This window comes from Mustela lutreola, chromosome 2 (genome assembly GCF_030435805.1).
Source record: "Mustela lutreola isolate mMusLut2 chromosome 2, mMusLut2.pri, whole genome shotgun sequence".
Lineage (NCBI taxonomy): Eukaryota > Metazoa > Chordata > Mammalia > Carnivora > Mustelidae > Mustela > Mustela lutreola.
In genome coordinates this window covers 196,241,356-196,256,787 of record NC_081291.1, presented here as the reverse complement: position 1 = coordinate 196,256,787, position 15,432 = coordinate 196,241,356, and the positions used below count along the sequence as shown (strand labels likewise).

The 15,432-nt window shown below is 37.1% G+C and overlaps 1 protein-coding gene across 2 annotated transcripts; it reads right to left on the bottom strand.

Annotated features, from left to right (window-relative positions):
• Positions 1-1,497: 1,497 nt before the first annotated feature.
• Positions 1,498-15,170, bottom strand: RBM11 (RNA binding motif protein 11). 2 transcript variants are annotated; one of them, XM_059164469.1, is made up of 5 exons: positions 14,996-15,170; positions 11,272-11,434; positions 9,678-9,750; positions 5,558-5,654; positions 1,498-4,015 (listed from the first exon to the last, which is right to left on the bottom strand). In XM_059164469.1, exons 1-5 carry the CDS (start codon positions 15,089-15,091, stop codon positions 3,728-3,730), a joined length of 717 nt encoding a protein of 238 aa, XP_059020452.1. In that variant the 5' UTR covers positions 15,092-15,170; the 3' UTR covers positions 1,498-3,727. The 2 variants fall into 2 exon arrangements, with proteins under 2 accessions (XP_059020452.1, XP_059020453.1); XM_059164470.1 differs by having other exon boundaries at positions 1,498-4,012.
• Between the last annotated feature and the right edge of the window lie 262 nt (positions 15,171-15,432).

Below are 15,432 nucleotides of genomic sequence, written 5' to 3'. Positions count from 1 at the left end.
TTTGGGGCACAGAAGCAGACATCATTCTTTGTTAAAAAGGTGTCTTTTGCTGGGTGGTAGGATAGCTCTATTTTCAACTTTTTGAGGAAACTCCATGCTGTTTCCCAGAGTGGCTGTGCCAGCTTGCATTTAATGGATAATGTCCACAATAGCCAAACTATGGAAAGAACTTAGATGCCCATCAACAAATGATTGGATAAAGAAGAGGTGGTATACACACACACACACACACACACACACACACACCACACACACACACACACACACACACACACACACAGGAATACTGTGCAGCCATCAAAAGAAATCTTGCCATTTGCAACAACGTGGATGGAACTAGAGGGTATTATGCTGGCCAAAATAAGTCAATCAGAGAAAAACAATTATCATATGATCTCCCTGAAATGAGGAAGTTGAGAGGCAAAGTGGGGGGTTGGGGGTAGGGAAGGAAAAAAATGAAACAAGATGGGATCGGGAGGAAGACAAACCATAAGAGACTCTTAGTCTCACAAAACAAACCGAGGATTGCCGGTTGGAGGGGGGTAGGGAGAGGGTGGTGGGGTTATGGACATTGGGGAAGGTATGTGCTATGGTGAGTGTTGTGAAGTGTGTAAACCTGGCAATTCACAGACCTGTACCCCTGGGGCTTATAATACATTATATGTTAATACAAATTTTAAAAAGATACTCATTAAAAGCAATAAATAAATAAAAAGGTGTCCTTTGAACTTTCTGCATTCAAATATAATTTCTGTGGAGATTTATGTATTAGTCCTCATTTTACCCAAAATCAAATCCAGGCTATTAATTCACATTTCTTAATGGGAAATGCACTAATGAGAGGCTCTTACTTCTGATGTAACTAGCTTTGCTAGGATGTATAGAAATGAAATGGAAAATAGAGGTAGGATACGGAAACTTTAAACTGAGCTTTGACTACAGGCCTGAGTAGCTCAGTTGGTGTCCCATCAGTTCCTTAGGACGGTGTTCTAAGAGCCAACCCTACTCCTCCAGCCTTTCTTCCTAGGGACAAGGAAGACAAGGGAACCAAATGGCCACACTATCATCCAGGGCAGCCATTGAAACCACATCTGTCATGAGGTGCATCTGCCTTGAGGAGAATATGCCCAGGCCTTAAGCATATTTATAGGCTTATTTTAATTTCCTTAAGTACTTAACATCAAGAGTGCTTCATCATTGTTCAGGTAGGCACACAGGCTGAGAGAGGCTGAAACGGTTCTCTGTTCAGTCACTGAAGTGAGATCAACAATTGTTCCAACCCTCCAGCACCCAGTCCATAGTGAAATACTGGTCCACACTGATCACAGAAGAAAATGGAGCAGAAAACTGGGAGACGAAAAATTGGGGTAATATTGAAAGTGTTGGGTTTGTATTGCTAATGAGACATTCAGGAGGGAATCTTCAGTAGGCACTGGAGGAGACAGTCAGGAGATATGGTTTCAGAAGTACTGCATTGGCAAGAGATGAAAATTTCACTTTTTAATTGCCCAATAATTTATTAGAATTTAGCCATACACAGGAAGAGGTTGACTACTCAGTGTACAATGTTCCTGCACCTGGACAGTGCTAAAGAAAGTGTAATAATTAACTCTTTTTCTTTCTTTCATTACACTCTAATCAGATGACCAATATTATTACATCAGAACTTTGTGTCATTATAATAAATTAGTTATTGCTAATCTTGTAATAATTGCATCTAATGCTAAGATTTCAAGGGGACAACCGTCTTAGTAGCTACACATAGTTATCTTGAATCACAGTTCAGGATGCATAATTTCAGTAAAGATTTCAAGGGTGTGTTTTGCACTCATCTTTTTGACCAACTTTAATTCTAAGTAATTTTTCTCAATGGTTTTGCCACTGACTGATGCATTACAAAAATTTATTAAAAAATTAGTGAATCTGAGAATAAAAAGATAATTACTTTGGTTCTCAAATTCCAGCCTTCTCCTAGCATTTGCAATAGAATGTACACATACATAAAAAAATACATTATGAGAATAGAGAATTAAAATTAGAAAAATAAAACCCTCTAAGGCAAATAATTTATAGAATTTTTAACTCAAAGACACAGCACTGGGAAAACTGATGGTTTAAAATTATACAGAACTGTACATTATAGTAACATTTTAAGGAAAGTTTTCTATTTTTTTTAAAAATGAAAGACAGCAAGGGCAAGTAGGTGTCTTTGCCTTCTGGTTGGCTCAAATTGGCTGACTTTCTAAAGTTGGTATTGGGGTTATTCCTGCCTGTGATGGAAGAAGTTGCAAGAATTCCTCGCAGTTCTAAGATTTCGGTTCATGTAACAGTATTTCAAGGTAATTCTCTTACAAATATACACTCTTACTTGCTAAGAGACATTTCTTAGGTACATATTTTCTATAATGTCAATCACTATGAAATATTGTAGGGCGAAGGTGAACTATAGGTATAAGAGTTGAAGATGTTTTAAGTTGCAAAAATGTGAAGGCAAAAAGAAAGTAGCCTGATTATTCAGGAGCATACAACAAATACAGATCAAACTATATCAAGCAGTATTTAAGTTTTCATGTTCATCAGACAGAAATGGATTAATATTTATATTCAAAACTCTACTGTACTGTGTATTTATGATCAAAAGTTAAATTCAATCACTCATTTTGCTAAAAACATCTTTATCATTTTAAATAAAGATCTATAAAGTGCTATGCAACCTGCAAAATAGATATCTATAAGCATGGCTTTTCCTATTGAAGTGGGTGGGTACCCCTCAATGAAAGTTACAGGATTCTCTTAATTAGCCTTAGTAAACTGTCATCATTATGTCACTATAGTTCATACGTAGCATTGTGTATGCTTATGATGAGCCACACAGTTAACAAAGTGTCCAGATAAACCATGAATTTTACATGTACTCTGCCTTCTAAAAATAAATGAACCAGAAATAAGAAACCTGATTTAAGAATAAATATTAAGTATCATATATTAATGAAATATCATTTTGTTTATTGTTCATTATCAAGATTTAAGTATGTCAAATATACTATCTCAAACCCAGTTGGCAAAAGAGGTGCATAATAAATACTGTCATAGCCAACTAATTTTCACAAACTAAAATTAAGTGAGAAGTAAACACGCAGGTATTTGTTTATATACACTCATAAAAAAAGGAAGGATCTAAAAACTAGTCCCATGATAGTCATCTTTCCTTTGGTATCACTGTCAGATATTCTCATTTTATGAAATAAACCTGTAGGAAAGTAAGGCTCAGAAGGAACATATATAGACTTAAAAAATAAAATGTTATTCACAAAGGAAACTAAAGCCTGTTTTTCCCTCTTTGTTAGGAACAACATGAGACTCCTAAACAGTTGCCCAAACCCACCACTCCGTCCAGGCAACAGTGCAGGAGAGCAGGGGGCCTTATCCACAAGGGCTCAGTGAATGACTTCTGATGGATAATTTCGTGCAGTTTCATCATCAGTACTAAAATATAACAACTCATATTTCTTGTTGACAATGTGTCAAAAATACTGTTACAAAAAGTACTACACTGTATTATTTATAAGTTTTTGTCATTCAAGACAAAAATGAAATAGCAAATCAGATGTCATGGTATATATTTCAAAAAAACACAAGAAATTGGTCATTTAGAAGAATATAGGTTGTTGTTTTTTTTTCTAAGAAAATGAAGACCAGGGTAGACAAATTTCATGTGAACATAATGCTAATATCTTTTCTTTTTCTTACACTTTCGGAACTTTTGGCTGTATTCATTTCCTCTCTTGTTTTCTGTGCTACTATCACTGTCACTGGTTTGTTTTTGCCTCTTTCGTTTATTCGTTTGATACAGATCAGGGTCACTGGATTGTTGGTGAGTCCATTCGTAGGAGCTGGGTCCAGCCTCCAGATCTGGAGCGCAGTTCAGTGAAGACGCTGCAGATGTGCTGTTAGGAAGCGGTGCTGCCATCTCATAGTAGGGCAGCTGCAGGGCTGGATTATAGGCAGGCCACTGCTGGGGGAAAAGGACAATCATCTAGCAAAACAAGTCCGAAACATTAAAAGAAAAAGTTAACAGTTTACATGCATTACACAAAAAACTACCGGCAAAGTGAACCACGTGTTAGGACAGTGACCTTCTAAAACGGGAATGTGGTAGTTCCCTTAAATCGTTAATGGAAAGATTCAAGGTAGTGTACAGCTTATTACAATACAGACTCTGCCTTAGAGAAATAGAACACAAGCACATACACAGTTTTGTATATTTTCCTAGTAGCCGCAATACAGAAATAAAAAAGAAACAGGTGCCATTAATGATGTATTTTATTTATCCCCCAAATATTTTAATTTCAACATGTAAACAATATAAAAATCATTAATGAGATATTTGACGTTCCTTTTTCTACACTAAGTCTTTGAAATTTGGTGTGCATTTTATAGTTACAGCACTTTTCAATTTGGATGCTACATTTTCACTGAAAATAATTGATCTGAATTTAGATTACCTAAAATTTGCATTTAAAAAAGTAGATTCACATACCCAAGTTTCTGCAAATATTCTTAAAAATATTCTAATAACTGAACCAAGTATCTGCCTTTAAATTTTAATAAAAGTTAAAGTTAAATAAAACTAAAAACTGTGCTCCTTAGTCTCACATGTGGCTAACGGCCACAGGACGGTACAGCATTTTTGTCAACTATTAAGACAGATCCTTCCTTGTTTCTAACTCAAATTTTTAGCTATTCAAAGTAGACTATAGATTAATAGAGACAACATGAACTCCGTGTGTGTGCACACACACGTGTGTATGTGCATGTGCTGTGTGTCTGTGCTTCTCATCCCTACCAAGGATAACAAATGCTGGGAAGAAGAATATTGACAATTTTGGATGAGAACAGGTTGTTTTTAATATCTCACTGTAACTAAGAAAAATTTTTTTCCAAAACTTAAATTCTCCATTTTCCTTATGTTTACAAAATAAATGAAAAGGGCTACTTGAAAAGTCTGAAGCTCACACACATGTTGGATGTTCACAACAAACACACCCTGTGAATCACAATACCTGTGCCATAGTCCCACATCTGTCTCTAATAAGCTGCACTGCCTTGGGGCTACAGATTAATATCCCCAGACCTCAATTTTATTATGTATAAAATGAGAAGTTGGAAGACAAAAATTTCCTAAGTTTGCCTTTAACTTATTGTGACCATAATTATGATTTCTAAGCCAGAACCATATTACTGAGAGTCTCTGGAAATAACACGGTTTACCCTACCACTGAGAATCTATATTAAATTAAAGTTTAAATGAGAACTCTCCACTCCAGTTGTACCTGGACCACAGTGCAGTGTCACTACCATCCACCCCTCCTGTGCTGACACACTAGCCGAAGGACTAGGTGTGAGGTTGAAGATGACTGCGTTTAAGCAGACTGCCACTGGGGAGACAGTGCTCAGGGCAGCTTCTGCCTTCACCCCAGGTTTAGGTTTGAGAACTTTAGGTTCCATCACAGTCTGTATTATATTACATATTGAACCACAGGCATATTAAACTTACCATCTTCTGAAAGAAAAAATATTCTTGAGGTAAAGCTGCACTATTAATTGGAAAGAACTGCATGGGAATGGAAGATCTGCCCACAATTTCTTCATTTCTTTGGGAAGGTAAAAGAAAAATTCACAGAAAGTTAAAATCCTTATACAAAATGTCTTTTTCTTAAAAAAAAGAAAAGGTCCTTGTAATTAAAAAACAAAGCTTCTCTAAGACAACTCAGTTAAGATTAACTTTAAACATATGCACACAAATAATCAGATAATATAATGATAATATAGTGATATAATACTACCTTAAGTCATTAGTTGCTACCTAATGAAATTTCAATACTTAAAGTCACATCTGGCCTTCTGACAGGAAAATGTTAAACAGCGTTATATGTGTATAAAGAAATAGACACTTGGATATGAAGAGAGCAAAGCAAGTCATTAGTAATCATCAAGAGTACATTCAATCTTCTATAGATTTAAGAAATGAAAGAAATATAGAAATTTTCTTTAATTTATGGTTGAAAATACCTTCACTGTTTAGCTATAAAAATTATACTTTTTCCTAAAAGGACTGCTAATGGTTACTATAAAGTCACGTTTGTGAATTTTTTTTACACATGAATTAAGATAATAAAAATCCCTAATTTAAAAACTAAAGCTGAAGTTTCATTTACAAGTGTAGTAATATTTGCTTCTATGAAGATGTTTACTAAATTTCAGTTACAATTACTAGTTAGATTCTATAGCTAGCCTTCACTTATCTACATGCTCCACAGCATTCCACAATTTTAATGCAAATACTAATAATCCTTAGGAAAGGAGGTGTGCTGTGGGAAAGGCAGAGGCAAAGCTGAGGGCAGGTGGACGACAGGAGTAAGGTGGAGAGGTGGACATCCCATTGATAAGAGGTGAGAGCAGCATCGCAAATACCAGTGGAAGAGTAAATTTCACTAAGGAAGGAATTAGGGGTTAGTTGTTATAAAAAAGTAAACCAAATAAGCATTGAAACTACTGAATTATTGTTCAGAAGATTCCTGATAACCTTTAAAAGAGCACCTTCCATATAACAATGGTGGTTAAGAAGCATGGAGGAAGTAAGGATGTGACAACTAAAGATTTTTCAGGGAGAAGGGGAAAGAAAAATTTAAGTCTGATTTGGAGACAGGGCTGGAGCAGACAAGAACGTGTGTGTAGAGTAAGTGATAGTAAAGAAACAAAGAAAAAGTGCAATGAAATTATAGAGTGGGGATGGTATGTCTGTAGTCGCAGAAGTGCTGAGACTAGCACCATTATGAAAACAGCTGCAGATTCTCTAAAACCACTATCTTTCCTGTGTGACTCCCAGGGAATGCATAGTTGTTTAGAGAGATGAATCACATGTAAATTGGGAAGAGTTATACGCTGAACTGTGTCACTCCAAAATTCCTATGTTGGAGTTCTAACCCCCAATACCTCAGAATCCGACCTTATTTGGAACCAGGGTTGTTGCAGTTGTAATTGGTTAAGACAAGGTCATATTGGAATAGGATGAGTCACTAATCCAACAGGACTGTTGTCTTTTAAAAAGGGGAAAGTTAAGGACAGGTATACACAGGAGAACATCGTGTAAAGATCTGGGTGATGAGTCTACAAGTCAAGGAATATCAAGGACTGCCAAATTACCAGAGGATACTAGGGGAGAGACAAAGAACATTATTTCTCAGAGTCCTCTGAAGGAACTAATTATGTGGACACCTTGATCACGGACTTCAAGCCTCCAGAACTGTGAGACGACGCATTTCTGTTGTTTAAGTATCTCTTTGTGGTTATATGGGAACTTGAGTAAACTAATACAGGAACTATTTATTAAAAACAAATGGTATGAGAGGCAATAGAAGCATTAAAAAATCCTTTTCAAAGAAAGACCCGGGAAAGACTAAGGCTATACCATGTATACCGTCACATTACTTCTAGGACACTATAACCTATTCTCATTTTTCCTTTATAATGTAACAAATACTAGAAGATAAGGTACTGCCAATGGAGTATACTGTTATGGAATATACATATAATTCTGATTTTCTACTCTAGAATTTGAGATGATTTAGTTTGTCAACCATAAACACAGAATACAAAAGTTATGACATCTTGAAGTGCTTGTCTTTCTACCTCTGCCCAAATAACAATAGCTTGTTTCTTCCTCATTCCTGAGAAAAATTAGGTATGCTTTCCCAGTAGTATGCGAGAGTAAACTCTCATATTACATACATGGCTCAATTCACCAGTCTATATGAGGTTCCCTACCAACATAGTAAATTATTCCCTCCTTTCTGGTAACATTGGCTGAAAGTATTTACTGAATACTTACTATGTGTCCGGTATTTTAAATACACTGTATTATAAAATTTGATTATCGCAATAATCTCTGAGGTATGATCCTTGTTTTAGAGACAGAGTACAGTATGGTGAAATAACTCGTCCAAGGTCATACCATTAATAAAATGGCAAAAGTAAGATTTAAGTTCACATAATTTGATATCAGCACCTACTTTTTTAACTTCTCCTGATTTCACTGATACAGAAGATGTGGAACATATTGTGTTTTATTTAGGAGGCAATACTTTTCCTATAGATAAACCTGGGTAATTGCCAGTCTTCAGTAACAGAGATAGAAGGGTTTCAGTTACTGTTAGTCTACATGAGAATATTCAGTTCTGCTGCAGAAGACAGAAACAAACAAGATGGATGAAATGCTTGTAATAGACTCCAAATAAGCTAGTAGTTTATGGGTCAGTGATAAAACCTTGTTAGGAACAGAAAAAGCAAATCACTTGGGAGATACAGGCAGAATTTATAATACATGTTAAATATAGACAATAAAAAAGTTACTATCCTGTCAAGTGTACTACAGATAGATTCAACTGATAATATGTGGAATAAGTAAGAGCTTTATAGACCAAAACGGGAAAGAAACAGCAAGTCCTCATCACGTCACCCTTGGGCTAACAGTTACGCTGCTCTTCTTGTCTTTGCTCTGCCTCAGAAATTCAGTTAAAATCTGGGCGCATCTGGCGGACTAGCCACGAAGTGATTCCTGTGGTTCGGTGTATTTGCCCCTAAGTCTCTTTGAGAGAGTGGGCGAGTAAGATTAGCTCCAGAAATTTTCCATATGCATGGAGACCCCTATTAAACCTCATAATCACACTAGCAGTAAGGAAGGCTGATGCTGCAGAAAGAACCATGACACACGAATACTAGCGTAACCAGAACACAGTGTGCTGGTCCTTTGGTCCACTTGCACCTGATGCTAAGTGTGCGGAACTATCCAGGATCTTTCCTGTTGCTTTTCACTGTGTCTTCTAAATTGGTTTAATAAATGGTGTAATTTGGACATCTTAATTCAGAGCCTATCTTTTCCATGACCTCTGGGATAACATGCCTGACAGAGTTTTTAGAGGCTACCATTGCATCAAGAAATCAGCCAATACAAAATTTTTGAATATTTGGAAAATTATCATAAAGAAGTTCTAAAAAGTAGTACAATAAATAACAGAATGACTTAAAGTCAGAAGGCTTAATTTCAAGCCTAGCAGCTATCATTTTTTCATCTTTATGACCCTGAAACTTAGTTAACTTTTACATCTCTGTTTATTCAAGTATAAGATATGGGTAATAGCATCTCTATGATCCATCACAATGGCACCTTGCAAGCTTAAGTGATTTTACATCTATGAAAAGCACAAGGTAAATCATAAAGAAAAGAACACTAGAAATATAAATCTTTCTTACCTACTATTGAAAATATTAAAGCTGAACTTTAAATAAAAATGTTTTGATTATTAAAATATTTTAGTTAAAATATTAAAATATTAAAGCTATTTCTTAAATAAGAACACTTTTTTTTGGAATTTTTCCATTTTTTTAAATTACTTTTCAATGTTCTAAAATTCATCGTCTATGCACCACACCCAGTGCTCCATGCAAAACATGCCCTCCATAATACCTACCACCAGGCTCACACAACCCCCCACCCCACCTTCCCTCCAAAACCCTCAGTTTGTTTCTTGAGTCCACAGTCTCTCATGGTTTGTCTCCCCCTCCTATTTCTCCCATATTTATTTGCTTTATCTTTTTGAAAAAATATTTTTAATTACCTGTAGCTGTGTGAATTTATCTTAACACAGCTCTCAAAACTTTGGTTAGCTGGTTCAGAAGAGCGAGAGCTCCCTGTATAAGAAAAAGATAACAAATAACTTAATGGTACAATTTTTTGAAGTTCTACTGTTAAACCATAGAAAAATTCCAAACCTAAAAGGATGTAGCATTGGTTAAAATTCCTCAATCATATAAGGTACCTGAGTATACCTTTGATCTCCCAAGTAATATTTACAGATTGTTTACAACAAATGAATGACTGAATTATAACCAAGCTTTGTCCAAAATACGGCTGTACCGAAGAATGATACTGACATGGGACCGTAAGATACACGATACTGTGCTGTTCTAAATGCTCATAGGCTAACAATGGCGAAAATTAGTGTTACCTGCATCTTGCAGAGAATGCAAGAGTTCTTTAAACTGCACTGGCCAAAATAAATGCAACTTGCCAGAGGATGCTGAGCAGCCAGCCGGCTAGGACATGTCAGAACACAGTACATTCTGGCCCATCTTACCAGTCTGTGTGAGTTAACCAAACAGGACTTGAAAGCAACGATAAAGTCAATTACCTTTGCAAAATCATTAAAAATATAATATAAGAGGGGTGCCTGGGTGGCTCAGTAGGTTAAAGCCTCTGCTTTCGGCTCAGGTCATGATCCCAGGGTCCTGGGATCGAGCCCCATATCGGGCTCTCTGCTCAGCGGAGAGCCTGCTTCCTCCTCTCTCTCTGCCTGCCTCTCTGCCTACTTGTGATCTCTGTCTGTCAAATAAATAAATAAAATATTAAAATATATATATATATATATAATAAAAGAAAGAAACACAAGGAGAAACTTTTTCCTTTGCAATGAGGTATTGTTTTCTTATTACCTGTTTTTAGTCTAACAAGAGGAAGAAAGTCAACAAACAACAGATCTTTCAATAGGCTTGCATCATTTAGGGGAGGGAGACACCAGAAGCATCGCCTCTTTCAGTCCCTCCAAACAGGAGAGAGGTAGAGTGCTAGTACGATGTTCTCTGTATCAAACCCGCTTTTGACAGGTGTGTAGGACAAGGCATTTGAGGTCATTTGTGCCTGGAAGCTCTTCTCCACAGTGACTGAGGGTCACTCTATGGCTACTTTTGGCCAGCTACTCTTGCAAGGGCTTAGATCCAGGGCAGGATGTGGAGTATGGTGTTCCCAAGAGAATGATTAAGGCACTTACTCTACCTTCCAAACAGTAGGCATTTGATACCAAACACTAAAGTTGACAAGAAGATTAGCAAATGACCTTGATGTATTGAAGGCTAGAACTGTGTGCCCCCAATTCATATAGATTCACTTAATTTAAAACAGCCAACAGCAAATATCATAGCTACTTGCTGGCTGGTACTAAGAACAGTTTAAATTTTAATATAGAAAAGATGCTATAGGACTGGCAATACTAGTTAACCATATAACATGAATGTCTACATGTATTCTGAGAAAATTTAACAGAGACAACAGGAGCACTTTTTGGGTCTTACATTATGAAAACACAATATTTATACCTCTGAGAACAACACCATCAACAAAACACACTTGGAAGATACATCAGTGGCAAGACCTACCAAATCGATACTGTACATTAATTGGTCTTCCATATAAACGAATTCCATTCAGCAAAGCTATGGCATAAGACACCGATTCAGGGTGTTTAAAGCAGACAAATCCAAAAGTCTTCGGCTTTCCTTCTCTGTCTTTGCATATAGTCACTTTGGTTAACGGCCCAGCCTATAAAAAACTTAAAAATTATTTTCTCATAAATCTAAAGATTTTTTTTCTTACATTCAGATAAATCAGGTATATTCAACTTCAGACTTCAAAAAAAAAAAAAACCTGTTAGCAATAATTGTTTTATGTAGCTCTGTGAATAATGCATTTCCTAACAGTAAATACCCTATTTCATCACACTTTCTGGTATTTTTTGGCTCATCAAAGAAACGTTCATGGTGTTAAGAACAGAAGATTTTAGGCAATAGTTCCAAATCTTAAAAGAAATGTTACCCTCTGTCAACATTAACAAAAACAATTTAGAGAGCATTTAAATCTAAGAGTAAAATACTATTTTATCTCCATACGTATTAACTGTATATAACTCAGAAGCAAACTGAAATGACAAACCTCATGTCAGTTTGAGCGAGCCTAAAAAAGTGTTCTATTGTAGCACAGCCTAATTTTTTTTTTTTTTTTATCAAAGTTAACAATTTTGACAAGAGAAACTAGTTTATCATGTGTTTTGGTCTAATAACCCCATTTGGTAAATATTCCCAAAGGAAAGAAATGTTTTAGTAAGTTTACAACTTTTAAGTAGGTTTTGTTTATCTGAGTGAAAAATTAGAAAGGTTCTAATTCCAACAATGGGATGATATTATTCCATCATGTAGTACTAAAATGGAATAAAACAAATTGAAAATATTCAGATTGTATTGATAGTAAAACCTATATTTAGTAAAAGAGAGTAAAAAAGTAGAGTGAAATATTGTAAAAAACAATAAAACTAAAAAAATTACATGTCCTCCATGATAATGATTACAGGATGCACCAACAAAGACTTACAAACAACTAAGATTTAATGGCAACTGTCTCATAATTTTTAATTGATTGATTACTATTCTCTGTCAAGTTGAATAAAGAAATTGCTTTAATTCTAAAGAAAAATGTTAACTATCATCTTTAAAATGATACTATATTTTAGGGTTCAGTCTTTTTTTTTTTCCCCATTTTCTGCTTTCTTGGGACTAGCTCATCCTCCCTTCTGGTTTCAAGGACCACTTCATCAACAAATCTGTTTCTTACACTCATGTCTCCTAGAGACCTCTGTATGACTGTTCTTCAAATTCAACATATTTGAAACTGAATTCATTATTTTTATCCTCCAAATGTCTATTTCAGTATTTCTTAGTCAAAGTACAAAAACTTTAAACCTGATTTTCTCACTTCAAAGGATAATCAGAAACTTGAAACTTGTAAACTTGAAACTAATAAAAGGATAAATATGCAGTAATAAGATAAATTAATTTTAATCAGTACTGTTCTATTACAGATACTAAATATATGAAATCATTAATGAACAGAATATGCTTAAATTTTATAAATTTGAAGATCTACCAAAGCATTTCTAAAGATAAATTTCAACAAAACTTGTTTGTAGTAACAATCCCATCAACTTTTAGTCTTTCTGAAGACTCAGTTCATGTGTTTTGAAAAGTCTTTCTAAAAGATACCTCACTTTAGCAAATCTTTACAGAATACAGAAGCACATGGGCAAAAATAAAAACATATGCTTGGTTGCCTGATGTGTTAAAAGAGATGAACATTTTGTTTAGGTAGAAATTATTTTTTAAAATGAGATTTCATATATATAATATCTATCTATCCATCTTGTAGATCCATACAACTCATATCGATCCAGGACTAAAAATAATGTAAGCGCATGCTTGGGGTCTTTATGTCTACCCCCAACCCCTTCACCAACTCCCCTCCTCCTTTGTGGAGGCTCAACATGAGAAAACCTTCAGGGGAAAAAGAACTATAAGGTTTTTTCTTTCAGTTTTCCTTTAATTTTTTTTTTGTTGTTAGAGTGATAAGTTTCAAATGATATTGGGGGAAATAACTATAAGACAACTATCAGACCAGATTAAAAAGGGCAAATTCAAAAAGATGGCAAATCAGAAAAGTAAGCATAAAAGCCTTAAAATCAACAGTATTTTTCAAATAATAAGGTTTTATGTCCAGGAAAGGAAACTGTTCCTGAGGGAGGGGGTGGGGGAAGGCAGTGGACTGTCTTTATGAAATTGTATTTGAGATTAACAGAAGACAGAAATTTAGGGCCTTTCAAAAACCATGTAAAGAACACTTTGCATCGCTAGTGCTATCACTTAGTCCTAGAAACTTAGTTTTGCCATTGTCTGCCTTGCAACCTGCCCTTATTCTGATAGGGGGAAGTCTTTCTTTCTTGATTTCTCTTGATATTAGTATTAGCAGTTTTAGTAATAGTACTATCACTGGTAGCGGTAGCAGCAGCAAGCACTTAGAAATGCCAAGTTCAGGGACGCCTGGGTGGCTCAGTTGGTTAAGAGGCTGCCTTCGGCTCAGGTCATGATCCCAGTGTCCTGGGATCCAATCCCACATCCAGCTCCTTGCTCAGCAAGGAGCCTGCTTCTCCCTCTGCCTCTGCCTGCCGCTCTGTCTGCTTGTGCTCACTCTTGCTCCTCTCTCTGACAAATAAATAAATAAAATCTTAAAAAAAAAAAAAAAAAAGAGAAAGAAATGCCAAGTTCAATTCTGTTTTACCTGGATTAATTTAATCTTCCCACCACATCATATTGTAGATGCTATTACTACCATTTGACATTTAAGGAAAACTGCAGGACTGAGATACTCATTTACTTGCGCCAAGTCCCATCGACGTTAGACGTTAAGACATTAGAGTTCATATCCCCAAACAACCTCAATATATTATGTATCCTTCTCTTTTTGGATTACCCTAGATCATGGTAATTAATTTTAAATTTTCCCTTTTAGAAGGACCAAGGGCTAGCTCTTAAATTTGTATGTTCAGCATTTTATTTCGTTTTTGTCATGTAACGGCTAGACGAACGGCTGGATGAGTAGATCACGTTAGAAAAGTGACACCTACATGTAGACCATAGGTGAGTGTTTACAGGGGACAGAAGGCTTACTCATGAAGGTCCTAAGTCTCGAGAAGTTTCCAAAAGGTCTTCTTGGCATGAAAAAGAAATGTAAGGAACTGCCCAGGCAATCAACTGGTTATAGTCAGGATTTGACTGTCCGAATCATTAAATCTCACTTGACCATACTGGAGTAAAAACACCCTCCATATGAAAGGGTTTGGGGGAATAAGACATGTATAGGGCAACGTTTTAAAATCTATACCATTCATTTCGCTGGATGTAAGGCGTGACGGTTCTTATGACCCGAAGGAAGGTAGTGACACGGCTGTTTTCTGTTTTGCCCTAGACACCCAAGGCCCAGGTAGTCTCCGCAAAGCGGAGAGAGCTTTGGCGGGGGGTGGGGGACATGAACTGGGGGGAGCCAAGTCGCCGCCCACCCCCAGGGCTCTACTATGGGGCTGGAGCACATATTCTATCACTTCACTACCAGCTGCTCACCTAGGGGCAGGTGTGCCCAAACGGAACACAATTATAAACCCGGGCACAGGATGCCGCGGGAAGGTGGCCGCGCTTCGGGTGGTCCAGGTGCGCCCCGCCCCTCCGGCTGTGCTTCCGGCTCGACGCTGCCCGCCCCTCCGCCGCCCCCGGCCGACGATACCTGAAGGAATAGCTCGTAAAGAATCTCCTCCCTTACTCGGGCCTCTAAATTCCCCACAAACACCGTCCTGTCGGCCTCCTCCTGAGCAGGGAACATCCCTCCGGTCTCGGCCCGAGGATGGAGGAGGTCTCCAGGCCCCGCCCCCTCTCGTCGCTTTTCTGCGCCGCTCGGAACGGGGGAGCGCAGCCGGCGACGGGAGCGCGCGCGCCAGGGGCGGGGCGAGGCTGCGGGGCCACGCCCCCCAGAGGCTTGAGGGCACCGCCCATCGCGCCTCCACGTGCGTCGGATGCGAGCGGTGACCCTGGGAGAGTGAGTGAGAATAATAAAAAAAGATTACTGCGCTCGGGGTTTTGGCGTCTAGCTTATGGAGTGCCTTCCATTTTCCTAGATACAGCATTATTAATTGACTTCGCATTTATTCAGTCAACATTTTCAGT